This window comes from Mchenga conophoros, linkage group LG18, assembly GCF_057382185.1.
Source record: "Mchenga conophoros isolate Kocher_MC1m ecotype Shallow Benthic linkage group LG18, M_conophoros_male_GT1.1, whole genome shotgun sequence".
In the NCBI taxonomy this organism is placed as follows: domain Eukaryota; kingdom Metazoa; phylum Chordata; class Actinopteri; order Cichliformes; family Cichlidae; genus Mchenga; species Mchenga conophoros.
Genome location: NC_140543.1, coordinates 27,533,605 through 27,557,029, shown reverse-complemented (window position 1 = coordinate 27,557,029; position 23,425 = coordinate 27,533,605). Strand labels below are relative to the sequence as shown.

The following is a 23,425-nucleotide window of genomic DNA, read 5'->3' as shown; positions in this document are numbered from 1 at the left end:
CTACTCCAACACAGCTGAATCAAATGGTTTGATTACCTCTTCAGCATGCCATCATGTTTGGCAAAGGCCTGATAACAAGCCATTCATTTGATTCAGGTGTGTGGGAACAAGGATGCATCTAAAAGCTGCAGGACGGTAGCTCTCGAGGACCGGGATTGGGCACCCCTGATTTAGACCCTGTGTTTCTCTGAGTCAGTGTTGCGTCGTACCCTCAACAAGCTGTGTGTGTTTTGCCTCCGTGTTACCAGTGTTTTGTTTCCAGCTCTAGTTTCAGTTCAGTATTTCTGCTTCAGTGTTTTAGTCCACCAGCGTTTTTGTTTGTCTTTTGGTGAGTTTAGTTAGTAAGAGGTTTTACAGCAATAAAGCTGCACTTTAAGTTGAACTTCTGTGTCTGAGTCCTGCATTTTGGATCCACCACTCCTGCTTGCCCACCTGCCACACAGCCAACCATGACAGGGGGGGTGTCAAGATCTCTGTCTAAATAAGTAAATAAATCTGGGTAAATTCCCAGATGATGAAACATGCAACTATTTTACTGGTAATAACCAGTGATGGGAATAATGGTAATTAGTAATCTAACTAATTACTATTTCTATCGTTACAACGTCGTTACAGTTACTAACAAGAAAATGTGGTCGCGTTACTATTTTTCAGCAAACAGACGGTTGAAGCTGTCTTCAGCTTACCGCACCTTCAGTTGCATGGAAGTAGCTGTCTATGTAAGTAATCTGGGCGCTACAGCTATAAGCAGCTGCGCGCGGTCTTGCAGACAGCAATCACTTTCTGCCTGACGATCACTTTTTGGCACAACACCTGGAGCTAAGGGGGCAAAACAAACGCATGACTGCTGCTGTTTGACTGAGAAAGAATAAAGTAGTCGTGGTAAGCCAATCACATGACCACGTCGAGATGACAAAGAAACAAGGTGATATATACCAGTTTTTAAATTGTGCTGATAGGGCACGTAAAGCCAGAGTCATAATAAACAATATATACGCGGCGTTTTTTTCCTGAATAGTTTCGTCACGTTTGCTGTCTAAGGACAGCGCTAGCAAGCACTCTCTGCTTATGAGCAAGAAATGAAAAAACAAAAAACACCGCTTTCGTGTTGGTGGAAAAATTATACACCTCCTGCTGTCGGGGGGTGTGTGTGTGTGTGTGGGGGGGGGGGAATTACGCCCTTGCAAAGGATGGCAAGTGGAGGGTGTATCCAGGTTCTACTGTGTTACCTCTGCTGTGCTGTGAAAAATTACTTTATTGCCAATCAGATGCTCTCCAGATGGCTTTGCATGATGGATTACAGTCTGGTGGTATTTTAATTCTGCCGAATTTGACAAGATCCCCAACAAAGCCTCCACCGTCTTTTACAGATGGCTGTAGACTGTCACTGCTGGATCTCTCTCCTGACCTCTACTTATGGCTGTTTATTTACATTAACAATTTCAAATTTGCATTCATCACTCCATAAGTCCTGTTGCCACTGATTCTCACACAAGTTATTGTGTCATTTGGCATACCTCATCCTTACTTAGGAATGGCTTGACAGCTACCCTTCCACCTTCTTTTTTTAGGGCTACCATTTCTTCTTTCACCCCACTTGTTCAACTCCTCTAATATATAACACTATATTAGATTTATTGTATTCTGGCTTTGAGAATGACCTTGTTAGTGCAAAAATACTATTTTATTCCTGTGAAACTCTATCATCTTTAGCATTTTTCATAGATTAAAACTTAGTAAATTACTTCTCTAGAAAGCCAGGAGAACTATTACTTGAGCTTTTGGCTTCCAGTCTGGTTGATTGGAAGCAAATTATGAAGAAATAAAAGGGGTGTGTTGTATTTTAAAAGAAATGTTTAAATTTAAATGTGAGTTCAGTGCTTACTGTTCACACACACAAAAAAGGGGTGAGAAAATGGGCTTATTTTGTATATGTATTCTCATACGTGGTTATTCCAAATGTTCCCAATTAGGTTCTCAATGTGTTTTGTGCAGTGCCACAAATCATTTAGCACTTTTAACAACATGAAAGTTGTGCCAGTTAAAACAGAAAGTGCACTCCATGCTGAAGCCAAATCTGCTAAATGCCAAATCCAAAAAGTTTAATCATTTCATTAAAAGTTTGTACAGCAGGGGAAGCAAAAGGTGCTAAAAGACAAAACAAGAAGAAAAAGAAAACCTTCAGCACAAGGCTTCATTCAAGTGGCCTTTCAAAACCATGGATTTCTTCCTGAAGCCAATGCCCTCTTTTTCAGATTCTCACTCACACACACACACACACACACACACACACACACACACACACACACACACACACACACACACACACACGCACACAAATAATCACATTGTTAAGTTTATTCTGCTTTTACCACTTACATTTGTGTTTGTGGTCTAGCCTCCGTTCACCAGCCTTTGGGGTTTACCTTAAAAACTGTGGCATTGTCTTGCATTTCTGAAAGCGTTGGCTGTTTGATGTAATGAGGAAAATGTGAATGTGTAGCAAATAGAATGAATTTGATTTTTTTGTTTTTGTTTTAGGGAAAATAAAATTATATCATGCTGCTCTGAATAACTGACTTTTTGCATTAACCTTATTCGATGTAGGAATAATGTCCCATTGGTTTTGGAGCAGCACTGGCATCCACAATCATTATCTCCATTGTTCTTAATGCTGCAGAGTCAGCTTTGGATAAACATAACAACCCTCTGGAGACGAGAAATTGAGGACCTGTGGTGTCGCTCGGTCTCTGTATAACAAAATAGGCTGTAAGGGAAGAGGACGCTGACTCTGTAACTCTGAACATGAATGGTGTTAAATTAATGAAGCAGAAAACAAAGCTAGGGTTCATGCTGCGTTCACTGGGCTATTGGTAAGCTACTGCACTTTAGTTCCAGAAAAAGGCTGACTCTAGGCTGAGACCTGCCCTGCAGATCTACAAACAGAGGTGATCCCCTACTGTGTGCTGCTACAGAAAAACAAGGACTTCAGGCATAGCAGAACACACCCGAGCCCTCCTTGTACCAGGAAAATTACAGTCCCACTGCTGGAGAAATGATGACTGGTCTTTAGCATTAGGAAGGGGTACAATTATGTACTCATCATGTAGGTGCAAGGCTAGTAAAGAAACAAAACAATCATTGGGGAAATGCTGCAAAAACTCCCAACAAACTCTGACATGGTGACGACAGGGTTGTGTCCACCTGGTGGACCCTAATAACATACATTTATCACTTTTTTGGGCCTGCTTTAATCAGAAGTTTCTTCTATTTTGTGACAGAGATGTGTTTGATGTGAGCTGTGACAAAATGAAAATGTCTCTGAAGTGGTGGGAGGCAAAGATCTCAGCACCTTTGCCTCTTAATTTTGCAGCTCCTGCAGTACTCTGTTATTACCAGCTCCATTACTGCAACTTCACCGGAAAGGCAGTTTAGATGTTCAGCATCTTGTTTGTGAAGGCTATAAGCATCGTTGTTCTTATTCCACAAACCTAATATCCTAAATCCATATTTGATGATGTATATCATATATTCGCTGCCATACACTGCCCTAGAGTAGAAGACAGTAGGAGACAGTGGATTTATATCTTTAGTTTGAGAGGTAATGGAGTGTTACCTTTCTATATGAGTGTGAGAGATCCAGACTTGCACTATTGAAAACTGGAATTAACATGCTCATCAGATGTTTTATATGGTGGACGTTTTAGACATGTACTTCTATTCTTTCTTCTGCATAATGCCAGGAGGAGCCAGTCAGAAGACTTAAAGGCTTAATTTAGAGAGGGGAAGACCTTAAAGAAGAACTAAAACAGCTTGATTCAGACTGTGGATGAATTGTAGGACTGCACCAAGGCCTAATATGAGATAAATAAGGTTTATTTTGAACTCTAAATCACTTATATAGTAAAGTCACTTTAAAGGTTGTAACATGGGATGTAAAAACTTATAAGTTATTGAAAAATGTGATAATCCTAAGATTCCACAGATACATAAAACATTGAAACAGTGAAATATTTTTGCAGAGTGTTGTTCAGTCTAATTAATTAACAGATAGTCCTTGATTAGGACATTTTGAAGGACCTCTCAGTTCTTCATTCATTTCCCAGTAACTACTCAGAGTGGGAAATAATAACAAAAGTACTGTTTAACATAATCATGGATTTTGCACTGTTAGGTTCTGCACTATAGTGTCACTGCTCTTCACAGGTAAATGGGATGATTGCAGGGCTTCACCTGAGCTCACGCTTCGGAGTTATCACCAGTACATTCCAGTGCTTCTCAGCATATTAGCTTAATGGGCAATGAAAGACACGCACTGTGCAAAAAGCTGGATGCATGATTGAAGTTGCAGAAGAGCTTTACAATATAAAAGCAATCATAACTGCATTTCTCTGTAATCAAAATAAAGACATAAAGCTTTTATTAAATCAGCTGGTCTCTAAACATCACTTGGTGGATCCAATCAAATAAGCAGGAAATAAATCAGCTATAACTTAAATGGATAAAAGCATTTTAATCTTATAGTTGATCATGGCCTCGTTATCAACAGTAACATCATGCAGTAAATTGTATTATCTGCAAGATGAATACAAAAATGAATAAAGATAAAGTTAGGTTAAGTACCTTTGGACCGAATTCTGTAAAACTAGCTTTAAACTAACAAACAGCAAACTGCCTTAAAGTAAACAGAACTCTTTTAACTGATAACATTATCTTTCTGAACCATTACTGGTCTACACTTCCACAAATACTGTATTCTCACAAGCACCAAGAGTCAGAATACATCACAGTTTGTGAAAAGAAAGGACAGGCTGTCTCCAAGGTACAGAGGGAAAGCATTGAAATGTATACACCTTCTGTCAGGATATAATAAATAGTCAGTGGACCTCTGGATACATTTTTAAATCCAAGAAACAGAACTGGAAGTCTCGAGATTGAGATTTCATGAAGATTTAGCTGTTTTATATCAATCTCTTAACAAAAAAAGAAAGAAAGAAAAATAAAGTGTTATCCAGCATAAACCTGGGTATTTCTTGCACATAGATGGATAGAAAGATTCTGAATAATTAAAGGCCTCAGCAGCAAGTTAAAAATGTAACAATGGATTCAAGGTATACAGGTTTATTTTCAATTCTATGCATTTCTATCCATGTCTGTAACATATTCTCAACACAACGGCTGGCATTAAACTCCAATTTAGTCCTCCTCCTGAGTTCGTGTTAATGTGGACTCTGAAGATGCCACTCTTGAGTAAACGTAGTATACTTAGTATACTTTCTGAGTTTCATGTATACTTATAGTCTACTACATTTTCTCATGGGTGCAAAATACAGTGAAACTTTTTCGCAGCATGTGCTTAGATTTAAGGCATCACAGCAGTGAAATCGCACATGTGGCATTTGGAAAGAGACAAAAAGGTCGAGTGTACACAGATAATTAGTTCAAAAGTCATTTATTGATTGAATTAGATTCACGACAGTAGCATGTGACCCAGACATGTGTTTGTGTAATTGAAAGCACGTGTACAGAATATCACAGATTGTATCTTGACCATTTTTTAACCACTGATCATTAGAGACCAAAAAATGGCTTCTGTTAAGTGTTATTTGTGGAGCCAAAACGCAATGGCTTATTCCACTAAACCTCTATTGCTGCTTAAAATGAAGAAAAAATAAACCACAATGGGAATTCTGGAATTCTGCACTTCTCCAGTACAATTAGCGCAGGTACCACAGTCTGTTTATTTATTTGTTTTGAAATTGATTTTAAATATTCTGCCCTTTGGTTGTTGGTACTTTCAAATAAGGGTGGATAATATATCAATATCATGTGACTCTCTTGTGAGACAGTCATTCTTATATGGATGCTCTAAAAAGATTCCCCTCACTAATCTGATTACTTTATGTCTCCTTATATATTTGCTTTTTCAAATGAGAGGACAGTGAATCAATGTTTACAACTATTTTACAGAAAAGAAGAAGAAATTCAGACACAGGGGAAACGGTGAAAGAATGAGCGAAAGCTTACTCAAGGGCGGCTAAGATGAACTGCCACAATAGTGTAACTCAATCATACACAGACACAACTGCCAATCAAAGCTTGGACACACCTTCTCATTTAATCGTTTTCCTTTACTTTCATGACTATTTTTACATTGTAGATTCTCACTGAGGGCATCAAAATTATGAATGAACACATATGTCGTAAACAAAAAAGTGTGAAATAAATCCAAATATGTTTTATATTTTAGATTCTTCAAAATGGCCACCCTTTGTTTTGATTACTGCGTTGCACACTCTTGGCATTCTCTCGATGACCTTCATGAGGTTGTCACTTGAGACGGTTTTCCAACAGTCTTGAAGGAGTTCCCAGAGATGCTGAGCACTTGTTGGCCCTTTTGCCAGCTCATCCCAAACCATCTTGATTGGGTTTAGGTCAGGTGACTGTGAGCCAGTTTCGTCGTAGTGCTTGATGGGTTTTGCAACTGCACATTACTATTGACTGACTGACCTTCAGTTCTTAAAGTAATGATGTACTGTCGTTTCTCTGGACTTAGCTGGTCGGTTCTTGCCATAATATGAATTCTAACAGTTGTCAAATAGTGCTGTCAGCTGTGTACCAAACTGACTTCTGCACAGTGAGTTTTCCTGGTTTGTCTAATCTCCCTGATTACTGGGTGTGCGTTTATAGTTCTTGTCTCGCTGTGGCCTTTGGTTACGTCATCCTATTCAGTGGGAGTTCAGAATTCAGGGTCATGTAGCCTAGTGATGTGCGATACCACTGATTTCCTTTCCGATCCGATACCAAGTAATATTCAGGGTGGTATCGACGATACTGATCCGATACCGATACTTTGTACAAAAATGTATTTTATTTATTGTATCTCAAATTATAGCGTCATAATGATTACAGGGCATCAGATTACTTGTTCTTATCACTTAATAATGCAGGGTTCATCATATAGAAATAAAAAAACTGAAGTTGTGCCTATTTGAACACTTTGCCTGCCTGCAGCACTAAAGGACTCGTGAGAGACGTCTGTCTTGCCCTAGCAGCACCTGTCCCTGTCCTCCCACATCACTAATGTAGCCTTCAAATAGTTCCAGCAAGCGCTTAGTGGGCAGTTGGAATGTGTGTTCTTCTATATCTCTATGGCACATCTAGTACATTTTGCTAACTTTGACAACTATTGTGAGGCTCCACCATTCCTGTAAAAAATGGTCTAATGAAGTGAATGGAGATGACGCGACTCTTTCATTTAATAGTTCTGGTATCCCTTATATCCCTGCGAGCCTTACTATAATTGCATTCTTTGATGTGTTATGATTTACCTCTAGTGAAAGGTTGTTTTAAGTTACGAGTCTGCACTGGGGCCCTTATGGTGGCCCCTAGAGACAAAGCACGTACAAACTCCAAAATATGTACAAACTCCAAAACATAACGGAAGTGCTCCAGGATGCTAGGGGCAGTGTTGGGCTTCTCTCTAAGCCAACCACACTGACTGTTAGCTAACGTAGGATTTGACTCCACCATAAACTAAGCATTCATAGCAATTTTAAAAAAATCAAACAAACAACAGTTTGCACATTACCTTTCTTATAAAGCGTGGTTGTTCTATCCTTGCAGGTGTTTTCCGCCGGTATCCAACTCCATGTTTGCAACAAACTTGCCGTTTATTTTGCAAATTGAGCTCAACACTGCCCCTAGCGTCCTGGAGCACTTCCGTTCTGTTTTGGAGTTTGTACATCTCTAGCGGGCACCGTAGGCCCTCGCTCTTCCTTAAATACAACATTAAATAAGTAGTTTGTGTACTCCACCTGCTTCAGTTTAATCAACAATCTCCTGATTTAAAGCCCCTTACAGGTTGGCAAAGTTGCGAAGTGTTGTCTTTTTAAGACTTTTTATTCTTCGACTTAAAAACATATCTCAAACTTTTTTACCACACTGTGACCTCATCTCATGAGAGCCTGTAATCATTTGACTCGTCATTGAACTTCTCACGCACACTATGTCTCAAAACCTTGCTGGGCATGAACAGATGCTGAGGAGAAGAAGAGCAAAATGCCCCAGGACATAACCAAAAAGATCTTTCACGCACTGCGTCTATAAGCAACATGTTTGTCCCTATTGTCAGTATTTCAGTAACCTTTAGGTCATCGGAGAGTGAAAGCTAGCAAGGAGATGTAAAGAAACAAGATGATCAGCACCTCTCTGTAATGTTGATGCACACTCCCCACTTCCCTCAGCTGTCCAAACACCACACTGATGAGGGCTAGAAGGACGGGAGAGAGAAAGATGGAGACAACAAACAAATGCTAAAGTATGAAGTAAATTAGGGCACAGAGGCATCAAGGTTGAGGTCAGGAGAAAGGTGAAGATAATGACAGATAACTAAATAAAGCATGACAGGGAGATTGAAGGAACAAGATGCACTGACAGAATATTTCAGAGAGAAAGGGCTGCAGAGAATTTATGAAGAGTCATCTCAGACTGGTTAGAGCAGGTGTGGATGATGATGAACCCTGTGAACTGAGCGGATATTATATGGAAAGAGGAGCTCAACTTTCTCTTAAAAACATCAGACTTTGTCTTGGGTTTAATGTTATTCAGTTTTGCTGTGACTGTACATGAGAGTAGTTTTTTCCTAAAGGACAGATCTTTATTGTCTGTGTTTGTAAAGGTCCAGCACATTCCAAAAATATGTGGCATTTGTATTGAATGACATTCTTATTGGAGGATTAGATGGAAAATGGATAGACCCAAATAGATAGATTTTAACTGAATTCTCTGTATGACATACATCAAAACATTTGCAGTGCTCTCTCCACAGTTTCAGAAGAGTTAAACTGCAGTCAGTCATTCTTCTACATTACAGAAGACAGTCTCGTAGTTTAAGGGACTTGTATGAGGTGAGTGAATGTCAGGAAGCTTCTTCGATAGCCATCAGCAGATACCTTCTGCTTCATTTGACATTTGCTTGACTTAATCCAGGAAACTCCCCAGTGCTATGAATTACAATGCAAACCATAGATTGTATTAAAAAATCAGAGGGTTGGAGCTGGAAAAACAATGATTCATTCACATAAGAACTTGTGAATAGAATGATATTTGGGAAAACATTTTTGGCACATCACCAATTCAGCAGAGGCTGATCTTGGTTTATATTGTAAATCAGTCATATCCTCACTCTGAGGTGAAAAGGTACACAGCAAATCCAGCATGTCCAAATTAACACTGTCGGATTTGATTTCAACACTATTAAAGTGTCTATATGGGTCCACACCAGAGAGTGTTAATTTAACTCTTTTTGGAGAGTTGGTACGTTAACTCTGATTTAGTGTTAAACACCAAATCTGTCTGGAGTTGATAATTTAACACTTGGTGTTAAGAGTTTATATATTAACTCTCAAAGAGTATTTTAGTTTAACTACGTAAGAGTTATCTTCTAATTCATTCTAAAAAGCGGGAATTTTACTGTTCTGAACTTCTAGAAATTTCTTTTGGAAATAAACATTTACTAAAAAGATGCAATGGTTTTTGAAAAACATTTATTCTGAACTGTGCACCACAATTTCAAAACATTTTCTGAAAGATGTAACAGTGTACATGTTCTCACTTTCATTAGAATTTTGTTTATCAAAAGGTCTGACATGGTAAATGCAAATAACAGCATTCTCATCACTTATTTCTTCAATACAATATGCATGTCCTTCATTCATCCCTTTGTGGAACTTCAACGCACTTCTGCTCTCCCCCATATTCCATCTTCACAAGCATATCCTGTGTGGAGATTGAATAAAAATTAGTTGACACTAATTAACGGCACAAATAATCCAGTAAACAATTGCAGCACAGTAAAAAAAAAAAGGAATCCTCTTTGAGCCATTACTTGTGTAAAGTATTTTCCCAAAAGACAAGGACGCAGGCAACAGGTAATACTGAACTAAATGTAAAACCTCAACTTTTTTCATTTTTACCTAAACCGTGTGCACAAAACTCTGGAGGGATCTATGCTAACGTAGAATCCAGTCAGGACGTCAGCTACTGCTGTTTGCTCGTTTTTTTATTTTTTTTTTATGGGCGATCGTTTTCAGGCTTCAAGTAGCACCATTATACCAACATTTCACATTCTAGACATTGTTTTAGGTGTATTTGACCAAAAGTTTGACTGAAAATTCACATGCAAGCTTTTTTTCAGTGCTGTGGTATTTGCCCGCAAACAATACCTTTCAGCTAGCTAAAACAGAATATTATGCTATCAGCGAGCAACATGGCTAATGCCTTTCACACAGCTTTGTCTCAACTCCAAAGAGCCACAGAAGTAAAAGCTAATAACAATTGAAACAATCTTTGAAAAAATGACTTACCAAGCATGGCAAACAACTCAAATATGTAGAGCAAAATGTTCTGAAACGGCTTCACTTCAGCTTCGATTGGAGCCGTGCTGGGGGCGGAGTCTGTGAATTTACTCTGTTGGTGTCATAGCCCCTGTAGGAGTTCAGAGTTAAGAGGTCAAGAGTTAATGTTTCCATTGTAACACCTCCAGATTTGAAATAGAAACACTCATTTTTAACACTCGATTTTAACTACTATCATTTTACACCTCAGAGTTACATTAAAAGAATGTGACTCTGCTTAGAGTAAAATTAACTCTACTTTTGCAAGGAGACTATTAACACCAAAAAATTTAACACTTTTGAATTTGCTGTGTAGGAACATTTTAGATTTCCTGCAAATTCAATTTTTTGTGATGTAGAGCGTCACTGAATGAATTCTTCCCAGGAGATCAGCAAAATATTCATAACCAGGAAACAAACCTCTACAGTTGTTTTGAATTTTGAGCCTAGTTGGTCCTTGTTGTCTTTCTTGATTGTTTTAAAATTAACATCAAGAAGTGTGACTTGGTACTTATGGGGCTGGACTGAGGCAATAACACCATTACACATATAATTTACCCTAACATACATGCATTTTCTCCCTGTGTTTGTGTGGGTTCTCTCTGGGTACTCTGGCTTCCTCCCACAGTCCAAAGACATGCTGTTAGTGGGGTTAGGTTAATTGGAAACTCTAAATTTCCCATAGTGAGTGATTGTGAGTGCGAATGGTTGTTTGTGTCTATGATTAGCCCTGCGACAGACTGCCGACCTGGCCAGGGTGTACCCTGCCTCTCGCCCTCAGACAGCTGGGATAGGCTCCAGCGCCCCCCGTGACCCTGAAAAGGATAAGCGGAAGCGAATGGATGGATGGATGCATGCAATCCCTGTCTACAATGACAAGGTTAGGTCTTTACACAACTTATTGTTGGATTAAGAGATGAGGTAAGGACTTCAAAGACTGCAATGATCTATTAGTTGTTTCAGTCACCATCTTTTCAGTTTTTCATGTTTAACATTGAAAATGTATGTATTTTCTCTTTGCATTAAAGCGCTGTAACATGTACAAGATGCTACACAAGTGACAGTTCCTGTATATCTTTATTTTGTTTTAGTATATTTTTCCAAGTACACAGTCTGGTGTCATTAGTTCACTTTTTAAAAATGCCTAGTTTTTATTTTTATGTCAGTCAAATAAAATCATACTCAGGTTTTAGTTTTGAAAACGTGACAATTGTGACAATATACAGATATTTTTGGATTGGTCTATATATAAAGCAGTGTATTCACGAGTATTCACAAGTTTATTTTCAAGTAGTGATTAAAAAATAAACAGATGATTAAACTTACCCATAATCCCTGTTTTTTAAACCCCGGGGGGTCTCGGCTGTGAGCAGAGCTGATCGTTGACGGGACAAACCAGCTGATCCTTGTATCTGTACAGCATTTTTAGTCTTCAACTCGCCTCAACTCACAGTTTCCATAGTAATGGGCTGGGAGGAATTGAAGACTGAAAATGACATACAGGACATTTGGTTTCATTCTCTCCCACTGGCTCCCTCCCAGGGGAAGTTGAAGTTGATGACGTGTCGGCTAAAATGTCCCTGTAAGGTCAGTTAGCTGTGGCGGTGGCCTCAGCATCTGATGTAACATGTAAGGAGAAGCATGCAGTATCTCCAGATGACAGCAGCATATTGAGTTTGTATGCTTTTTCAGTAGATTTCCAACTCCACAGTAAAATAAGTCTTGGCAGTAACACAGTAACTTTCCAGTAAGGAAAGTTTAAGCCTGAGAAAAAGTATTGCACTTTGAAAGGCTCTCCAATATACTGCACTGCATATAATTCTTTGTATAGTACATCTCAGGATCTACTGCACATAGATATCCTGAGAGGGTTAAAGCCTTACATAGCATAATGCTTTTCATTGAGCTTTACTTAATAGACCAGAATGAGATGATAAAGATTAGAAAGAAAAATAAGTTTTATCAGTCTGCTTCAGTGAGACAGTCTCGCTTATCTTCTCCTATTTATGCTCACGATGATGAACTATGTTTCAGAAACGAACAAAACATCTTAAATCTTGAGTTTAAATGTATTGTTTGCACAGAGAGCTTGAGTTGAGAGAGAACCCTGATAAGGAAGGTGGAGAATAAAGTAAACTTGAAATTTAGAGTTAACTTTGGGAGCACAGTAAAAATATAACTAATGTGAGGTGAATAAAAATACGAGGCATTCTGGCGTATCTATTCGTGTGGATGTTACTTTGACATGACCGCTCACCTAACGGGGGAAATTAGGGAGAGACCACAAATGCAAAAATGCACCAGTGATTGTGGAAAGTATTGTTCCATAGCTGGTAGTTTGTTGTAGTTTGCCTCTGTACACCACCACAGTGGATTGTCAAACAATCCAAATGTTCTTTGGTAAGAAGACTGCCAGGTTTAACTCTAAAACTACAAAAATGTTAGTCTTTTAAAAATATAGCTAGTAATTAATTATTTGATTTAAAACCCCCTGTACTGGTATGCAGAGGCAAAACTACAAAAAGTTTTCATAAATAGTCTAACTATTTATGGAACTAACCCTGCCATTAATGTACACATTAAAACAGCTCTGTCAGAATCAGCTAATTTCAGTATTGACTCATGTAATCTACCAAGAGCAACACAAATCAATCTGCCAGTGTCCAATTTATTAAAATGAGGTAAAACTAAATTGTTATTTAGATTAACCAACACTATGAACAAGTGAGCCATCGCGATGCTTTGGAATGTCTCTATAGCTCTATGCCTCAACCATTTATACAACCAATGAATTAAACATTTAAAACTTGAGTGTGATTTTAGCACAAACAATAGAACACACCAGCAAACAAGGCCAAGCCAAGCACCCAGAAATGATCAGCTGACAAAAACATCCCCACCAGTCACATTCGTCGGGGTAAACTGTGTCAGTATTGGTTCCTACTGGTCAAAAAGTTTCACTTAAGGAAGAAGAATCTAAGATCCAGTTCAACTATTGCACTGGGCTCTGAGCTCGGTCATGCCCGGGATGACACTGCTCGATAAAAAAGTAGTACTGCATCACTCAACAATAACATAAGCGTTTACTGTTGGTCTGTGGGTTTAATTAAATAACACAAAACAACAACAGCTGCATGACAAATGTGAAACTACTTTTAAGGTTTACTTTGATTATTTATTTGGATGTAAACTTCTTTGTGTGCCATAGTATTTAATCATTGAATATGTACAGCTAGTTTATAATCAGAAGAGATTCTCTGAATGTTGGGCCACTGACACACGGAAAACAAACATTTCTGATCTTTGGTTCTCTTCTCAGTCCTCAGTGTCTTCTGTCTTTCATCCTTTCCCCCTATGTCTTTGGCCCTCCAGTCAAAAAGTACGAGCAGAGCCCACGCTGACGCCGGCAAAGTTTCTGTATTCCTGTCAGTTCCTGACAGATGAATAGTTATGAGTTTTGCTCTCCTGCTTCCACTTAAATTTGGCAAATCTACTGTATGTGACCACAACTGTAACGGTCCTGAATGCTTCTCAGCCAGTTTTTCTACTCTCAGTAATCGGATCCTAAATAAAACAAAATAAAATAAAAACAAACACATTTAGGTTAGAATATATTTCCCAATTTTCTTTTGTTCTTTGGAGTGATGCCATTAGAACTAAGTGATTTTCTATAATTTCACACACCACTGATCGCTGACAGTTTATTTATTGTTTTGGTCAAAACAAAATTTTTCATATTGCATCAAAAAGTTGACAAAATCACACCAGAACAATCACACTGAAGCAGACCAGCTCAGGTATTGACTGTTTAAAAATGTTATTTTGTTGGGTAGTCTCCATGCATTATGTACTTCTTGCTTTGCAAAAAGTAAGCCGGGATAGAAGAGGTTACAGCCGATTGGAACTTTAGCGCAGCACAAATAGAAAACACAGTAAAAGGAAATGAGCTATGAGGGTCATATGACACACTGTAGGCTCCTGAGGTGAGCTTTATTAATTCTTCTCACGGGCAACTTAACAGTAATTAAAGTATAAAAGCAAATAAGACCAAGACAGCAAGCTCCAAATAATTGCTCCCAGTTAACACCCAAAGGGTCTCATCATATTGCCTCACGTGAGCGTGGGCCAAGATTAAATGAGATCTTTTACAATTTTAATGACGAACACCTGATAAAACGGGTACTTGCACGACACTGCAAATACCCCCCTCTGACGTGACAAACAGACATGTAAGCACTCGGTTTTCATTAGCTCATCACAATGTCTATTATTTATTTAGACGTTATTTATTTAGACGAACAAGCCGAGTTGGCAGAGTTCGTCAAATATGTTAGAAAAAAAGGTAGATTCAAAGACCTTCTTATTCACCATGCACACACAAGTATATAATTTAGTTTATTCAGTGTCAAGAAGCCACTGACTCACCTGACAGGAATAGAAAACAAGGAGTAATTTCTATTATTTTAATCCACCTTGAAATAATCATTCGCCTCAGTGGGCAGGAAGACCTCCGGCTGCCACTTTTTGACAGCGAAATAGAAAAAGGTACTGACCCCAGCCTCAGCCCTCCCTCCTCTTACCTGTTTATTCATGAAGACGTAGATGACTGGGTTGATGACCGTGCTCGTTTTGGCAAGGACTGAGGGGATGATGCTCGCCTCCGGTGTGACCAGGCCCGGTGGGCCGAAGGTGGCCAGTAGGGCCATGATGCCATAAGGCAGCCAGCATATTAGGTAGCACATCACCATAATCACCACCATGAATAGCACGCGCTGCTCACGTTTCCTGCTCATCGACGCATTGATCCCGCTTACCTGGAGACAATGGGAGAAAAGACGTGGAAAAGAAAGACCTTAATAAGCCGGCGATTTCCTGTGATGAGACATTGTGGTCGGACATTTTCCCTCCTTTTGCTGTTGGAAGAGGAGGATTCTGGGGGATAAAATGCTCACTATATAGTCAATACATCTACTTCTGGGTTTCATTTTTGTAACATAAGCCTACATTCCCATCTGTAATAACATTACACTCAGCAAGTTAAAGCAATTGATTGACATTTTGGGAAAATTAACTTACCAGTGTCTTTACGTAGAGTTAAATTAGAAGGTCAGTACTATTCTTAGGCCTCTTTGTTAATATAATTATAGCCAGCAGTCCCTGAGATAAGTTTAACTGAACTTATGTAGCAGAGAGTCCCTTTGCTGGGAGCTGCACAGTTGTCTGCTTAATAATAAACCAAGTGCATCATTCTTATAAGTGAGCATAAGAAGTTCCGGGAGGCATATTCTGTTTTTTCTTTGGACTGCCTTGGTTTGTATCCTGGGGATAGTCTGAGTTTCTGCAAAAGGTCAATCAGCACATGTCCCAAAAATGTCAAATTGTAATATGTAAACACTACTAAAACTGACAGATAACTTTGAGTTAATTAGTAATTTCTGTGCAAAGATAAATGAAAGTGTTGACTACATTTACGACTACATCTTTATGACCTGATGAAAGTCTTTGATAGAAATCTTGCATATTTCTCAGATTTCAGAAAGTTCATTGGTGAGACATTAACTGAAAATTATAAAAATAAATAAATGAAATACAAAGAAGAATCAAGTTTGAATAAACTGAAGTTTTTTGTTTGTTAAAATATCAAAGTATCAGGTTGAATCTAGCAAGTATAATGCATCCTCCCGCACGGACATGCACGCACTTGACAAGCATCTTCGTGCTCCCCAAACCCAAACTGTCGAGATTTGTTTTGCTACCCGATGGCCACATGTCTGCTGCTGTCACTCAGTTTCATGGCGGCGGAGACGCACTCTGACAGGGAGCCTCTTTTAAGAAAGACTCCAGCAGTGTTGGGATTTTTTTTTTGTTTTTTTGTTTTTACACACATACACACACTAGTGAAAAGAAAAAGATGATGTGAACATTCAAAACTTCCTGACCCCAGTGATCAGTCATCGTCGCCATTGTGACGTCTGATCACTCTAATATCCTTTAACCCTCACTCCAGATTTGCAGCTATATTATTTTACTATGAATTTCATTGCTGCTGATTCTCAGTGTTTTATTCTTGGTGTACGGCCTGAACATGTTTATGTATGCTGTGAGGGTTTAAACAATATGGCGAAGCATGATTAGCATTATTCAGGCAGGCTGTCAACTCACAGTCTCGTGGACTCCCTGGGCCGCCGCTCATATGCCATTTGTATTCATATATACACATCAGTATAGAAGTACAGTATGCTTTCACCAGACAGGTGTGCTTATACATCTAATCAAGCCAAGCCAGTGACTGACAGTCTCGTTACCTTTACCCCCACGAGACGGCTGCAAATGTGCAAAGGGGAACTGTGTTCACACAAGCCTGTTTGGACCGTCTTCATCGAAAACACAATTTCCCTGAAAGAAAGGCTTTGTAATTCGTGAAACAATGGGGCGATAGTTTTAAGAAGGGAAAACAAGCTGGAAAACAAACGAGCTGGCCCCAGGGAGGGGTCACTTGCCCCTCCCTTCCTTCCCTCCCCATCTCCAGCTGCCTCCCTCTTCCCGCTCCACCACAACCACCCACACATGCAGGACCTTGGAGTAGGGGTATGTCACCAGGGTGCAGAGGAGGCCACCCCCCCCCCCCCCCTGTCCCCTTCTGGCTGCCTCTGCCTCAATTTTATCCCACAACTTAGACATTCACATTACTCACACTCTCATTACACATACATATAGGATCTTGGGGGTGGGCACGATACACGGAATCCAAAGTACCATCAGGGTGTACACCCCACCCCTGGCGTCGTTGCCCACCTCTCAATGTTAAATACACGTAGACATTGAGGGCCAGCAGGAGGGACCATGCGCTTACCTGCTGCTCTCTGGCAGGTAGCTCCATGCCCTCCTGGGTTTTAAATGCACCTTAGAACACACATGCATCAACACTACAATGAGCGGGTGGAGGGAGGTTTGGAGTCTTCTCTCACCCCCATTCTCTGCGACCTGCTGGAGCGGGGGGGCTAGGAGGAGGAGTTGGCCGTCCGACTGCGGTCTGGAGTGTGGGGCCTCCCTGCTGCTGCGGAGTCGGGGCGGTCTGCCTCCCCCCACCGCAGGGAAAAGGGTAACACCACCTGGGTCTGGGGGCAGTTCCCCCCCTCCAGGGGCAAGGGTACCTAGACCCGGGGCTTAGAGTACGCTTGGGGAGTGTGATCGTGTGTACAGCGTCTCTTTATGTCTGTCTCCACGTTGGTTGAGTGTGGAGTAAGTGCATATGAGAGCATGAGGGTGGGAATGGATGTTTGTGTCTGTGTGTGCCTGTATGTCTGTGTCTATATGTCAGGTTGGGTATCAGACGCCACCTCTCTGGGGACATCTTAGGCCCTCCAAGGTTTGGAGGCCTATCTCCCCCTACCACCACTTCCCCTGCCAGTGGCGGACTCCCTCAGACATCGGTGCGTTGGTGGTTCTTTGTGTCCGGGGATGGGCGTCCAGGTACACACCGGCTCACTCCTTGGCGGCCGCCTGGGGCTTGCTCCGGCCACTTCGGAGGTGGGGTGCCCCCGGCCTCTCGGCCTGGGGCTTGGTCACTCAGGCGCGGCTGGCTGCCGGCGGAGCTCACGGGCGCGTCACTGCAACTCCCCCTGGTTTCTGCTCCGCGGCTGCTGAGTGAGCCCTCATCTGGGACTCTCCTCAGCTCTTTCTGGGACAGTGGCGTGGCTGCCCCTCTGTTGGTCTTCCTTGGTCTCTTGTGTTCTGGGGGCCTCTGGATGTCTGGAGTTTTGATCTCCTCCATACCTGCTTCATGCCCTGGAGGACGGGGCTGTGGCCCCCCCACACCCTCTAGCAGATCATTACATGAAGGAACCTTTTAAAAAACAAAAAACAAATGCGTCCATGCTCATAGGTGTACACACGGGTGATCACACCCACAAACTACACCCTTTTTGGCTCCTACCTCAAAGCACACTGTTCTGTTGATCTTATGTGCTGCACAATAATGTTTAACATTTAGTATTTACTGTCATATTCCCATATATCATTGTGATGTTGTTTATTCTATTACTCTTGTTCTCTTCTGCTTGTTTTCTTTTTTCTTTCTCAGCAGGTGATCCAGGTGATTGATATATGCATTTTTTTTTCTCTGCCCGTTCTGTTGGTTTTTGGTTTTTGCCCTTCTCCCCCGTCCCTCTTCTCAGCTGTTTCTCTTTCCCTCTTTCTTTCTCCCCTTCTTTCCCCCAGTCAAGTCTGTCCCATATTCAGTAAGTGAAAATAAAATAAACAATAAAAGGTGAATCAAATGGACCATTATGGCAAGGCTGGGATGGTCAATTTGGTAAAGTAAATCCGTTGGGCATCTTTCTTTGCCTTTAGACAACAATTCTGATGGCAAAAGAGCCAAACGGGACAGGCCAAAAAGAAAAAAAAAGAAAAAAAAAGAAGGGAAAACAAGTTTTGCATTTTTATTGCAGCAGACAGACGTCAATGCTGCTGTTCAATATGGCACCAGTCGCTAGCCGATTTGAACAGTTGTGGTCTGCAAGATGATGGAAAACACTGTGTGGCTGATTTTCTTTTAAACAAACAGGACGCTATATATTAAAAATAGAGTTGAACATTAGCTTTTAATTTGGGGTATTTCTAATTATTTTGTTACTTACAAAACTGCCAAACTGCCACACCTGTACTTTTAATTACTTTTATCAGTGCTTAGTATAGTATTTTCAAAGCCTGATCAAGTGAAAACTAACAAAGACATGGCATATAGAGAAAAAGAGCATTAGTACTTTGTGCTATTAGATTTTCAATATTGTATCTTCAATGCAATTTTGATTAACGATTTAGCGTCTAAATCAAACTTTTGAGTGTTTTCTTTTCTTCTCGCTGTGAAGTGGTTTCACATCAGATTTGGTATGCTTGTCTATCTTTCCTTTTACTAACAAGTCATGGATCGCTGCTTTGGTATTTTGACTCTTGTTGAAAGGAGATAAAAAAACAGTCTCACAGGAATCCAAACTTTTCCACTTAGCTCTAAAACCCCGTCCACTTACACCTGCACTGTTTCATTCCCACTTCTGACGGTCTGTGGCTGCTCATTTCTCTCTCCCTTTGTTCTTGCATACAAGCACACCCAGACATGTACGCCTGAAGCCTGTATACGCTCACAGACTGGTTGGGATTTGGAGCTGATGCCTTGCAGTTGATATCATTTAATAACATTGTCTGTATTTGTGTTGCTTTTTGAGTGTAATAACGCCCATTATACTTAAGCCACAAGAAGCTATCATGGTTTTGTTCTGAAGTCTTCCTTTGCAAACAAAGTACTCTCTATTTACTTTATATTTATAATTTATTTATGCCTTAAACCTGCTTGTTATATGATAAACTTGTTCATTTTATTAGGCACACCCGTTCACACCTGTTTTATACTACTGTGCTTACATTAGAGTCAAACTGTTGCTTGTGTAGTTTTGATTTGGAAAGGTTATAGGTCATATTTTGCCACATTGCTTACTTGAACACACACATTTTTGCATTTTTACTGTCTTGTCTTGTGTATTTTTAAGGTCCCTGGACATTTTTTCAGCTTTACTTGTAGTTTCACTCTGCTCCCACTTTGTCAGCGCTGCAGAATAGGTGGCTAATAGCTTCAGTCTTGGCTCTGATTAAATAAATGAAATGCCAGAGATCACAGGCAAATTGAGGAAATGAAGAGTAAGTGTTGAATGATTGCAATCAAAGGCTGAGTGGCTTTTGAAAGAAGCTGACTGACAAATTGACTGCCCCAACAGAGAACTGTTTCATATGCTAAACAGCGATCCCCAAAGCAGTGGAATTAATATTTATATTTTGAGTCCATGTGACGGCCCAAATGTTACAGCCTTTTGTCAAATTGTTGATAAGTACAAGCTTTATAACGAGCCTCAAAAATAATAGATGATTCTGACAAAGGACAACATGATGTTGATATAAGAAGGCAGTCAGTGAAACAAGAACATTTGCTTCTCTCCTTTTCGCTCAGCATCATGACAGTTGGAAATAGAGCTGTAGATTAATGGCAACGGTCCAGTATGGTATTGATATTTAACAGCATATAGTTAGACAGGTGGGAAAGAAACGAGAGATATTCTTGTCCAGATAGAATATCTTTACAGCCTTTGTCAACTTAATTAAATATCCCATGGCTAATTTTCCCCTGTGACGGCAGAAGGAGCGCTGTCTCCTTTTGCGTCCCTGGCGGCTGTCGCTTATTCACATAAATCATCTGGCCAGTGAGCTGTGATTTTAATGCTAGATTTCTAACTAAAAGGAACAGCAGGGCGCATGAAACAACTTTTTGCTTTCATCATCTGTAAATAATTTTTGTAAAAAGAAAAAAAAAAACTTTAGCACAAATGATTTCCCTTATGCCTTTTTTTTTTTTAACTTATCAACTTAAAACTCAAATACAACAAACACAGGACATCTCAGGATACAATTATGAAGCCAAAGTGTAACATTTGAGTGGATACTATTTAAAGCATCTATAGAGTCAACGAGTACTGTTATTTGCATTCAGTGTGAACAGTGAATCAGATGTGATTGACCAATACCTATAACCAATGAGAGCAGTAGTTAATCAGTTAATCAGACCTCACACAGAGGTTACAGATCAAAAAACACTCGTGAATTATTATACTCAGGTTTCACATATCAGGATATAATAAACAATGCTGATCTGATCCTCAGCAGGATTTAAAATTAGACAGATATAACTCCAAGTGATCAACACGTGATATTTGTATTTATTTAACAAAAACGAACAAAATGTCGACGCAATGTCTGAAATGTTTCTATAAGAATTAAGAGGGTAGGTAGCAGCCAGGTGCTGAAAATCAAATGCTCTTGATGAACTGATCATCAGCAAGTGTGAGCACCTCCGTGAAAGCAGAGGTTTTGTCAGTTTACTGGTCTGGGGGATTCAGGTGTGTGTTGACACAATGCCAAGAAGGAAATACATCAACAATGATCTCTGAGAAGAGATTGCTCCAGGAAAGGCCATTTCCAAACAATTTGAAGAAACTCTGCAGTGGGAAAGATTATTCACAAGTGGGCAATATTCAGGACAGCTGCCCGTCTTCCAAGGAGATCAGAACTGTGAAACTGCAAGAGCTACGTTTCAGAATCTACAGGCCTCAGTTTGGATGTTAAATGGTAAATTTCATGACAGTACAATTAGATAAAGAGTGTTTAAGTATGAAGTATGGCTTGTTTGGAAAGGTTACGAGGAGGAAGTCTTTTCTGTCTTAAAAAGTTCAGAAGGGAAATTGTGTCTGAACAAAGACTTCTGGAACAATAGACCTCTTCTTTACAAAGCTGCACATAAACTGTGCATATGAACATTCACTGCACAAACGAGTGATTCATCCATATTGTCATGTTTGAATTTGTTCATACTTTGTGAACAAATTTCGAACATCTCAAACTATGTGTGTAGACAAATTACGAAGGTCTGTCTGCCTTAGGAAATTGAACTCTTCTCTCTTAGGAAATTGGGTCATACAACAGGACAATGATCCCAAGCACAGCAGCAAATTTACAGCAAAATTTAAAAAGAAAAGAAAAGAAAAGACTCGAGATAATTTTTCTAAGATTAGATCAGATTAGACGACGCTCATACTGGCTATGTTGGTAAGCTACACATGGTAATTTGTTGGGTCAGTTGAGGAACTTTCTTAAGCTCATCAATATAAATGATAATATGATAATACAGAAATATTAAGATGTGGCCTTTTGTGTAGTCATCCCAATCTGAAGCCCTTTGTTTAGTCAACAATGCTGTTTACACAGTCATTTCATTCTAATCAGAGCTTTTCACTCATCTGCCAAATTTTGATTCACTTCTTGCATGTGCTCTCTATTGATGCTGTATGACCGAATATCTTCTAAAGTAAATCTGTGTTATGATTAGCACTGAGGCTTTGAAGCCCAGTGTATTGTGTGCCAAAAATCAGGGATGTCCTTGTTGAATTCTTTCTGTTGAATTCTCAGAGAGCGAAAGGTTTTTGATCAGAGAAGACAAACATGCTAAATTATTAGAAGTGTTGGCATCGCTGTAGCTGGGCTCAGCAGCAGAAGAAGCTGTTGTGTGCATGCAAACTACTGAATATAAAAAGGCCAAAGTCAACAAACTCAGAAATTCACACCTAGAAGATGGATTCAGACAGACTGTTAAGAATAAGAAAACAACAGTGCACTGCCAGTTAAGCTGCCGACAATGAAAAAGCAGCACGATATGTAGTATGTTAGGAAAAAGTGTTTGTATTGTACCATGTTTGGATAACATTTACAAACAAACACAAATCCCATTCCTAACAGTGGCATTATACACAAAAGCTTTACTTTTAACCAAGATGTTACTGTGCTTTCATGCAATTTTTTTAAAAAAAAAAGAAAGAAAAAGAAGCTATTTTTTTTATCTTCCATTGCTTACTACTTGAGTTTACTATTTGCGGTTACTTATATTAGAATACATATACGTAAATATGGCAGTATGCACAATAGAGAATACCTGTTTTGTGGAGTTAACTTTATTATACCTACCTGCCTCTACATATGTATTCATATGTGTGCATTCTGCTGAACAGATTTTGTCAATTAAGTAACTAAGTAGACATTAGGGCTGCCACGATTAGTCGACTAGTCACGATTACATCGACTATCAAAATCGTCGACGACTGATTTAATAGTCGACGCGTCCTTTGAAGCTTTGTAAGATCACAAAAGACGCAGGAATAAGTAGTAGTATTTAAGAGTGTAATAACGGATTGAAACAGAAGATGGCAGCACTGCATGTACAAGGATGCCAGCTGCCGTTAAAGGATGACATGACGGTTAAACCCTGAAGAAGAAGAAGCTGTGTCTCAGAATTCATAGCGCAGCCCTGCTCAGTTTCCAACAATGGCGGCAGCTAGTTAGTTTTAATATTGCTCTTATTATTCTTTCTGGGTCACAAAATAAACTTTTAACATATTTTCAGGCGAGAATGTAACCGTGTAAACCTCAAATAT

The 23,425-nt window shown here is 39.7% G+C and overlaps 1 protein-coding gene across 1 annotated transcript in view; it reads right to left on the bottom strand.

The window, feature by feature from the left end:
• LOC146554038 (vertebrate ancient opsin-like) overlaps window positions 1–23,425 on the bottom strand; it is a 75,895-nt gene that overhangs the window by 5,713 nt on the left and 46,757 nt on the right. The window contains exon 3 of the mRNA XM_085253794.1: window positions 14,978–15,211. Within this exon, the coding sequence (XP_085109920.1) occupies window positions 14,978–15,211 (234 nt within the window). The remainder of the gene's footprint in view (window positions 1–14,977; window positions 15,212–23,425) is intronic.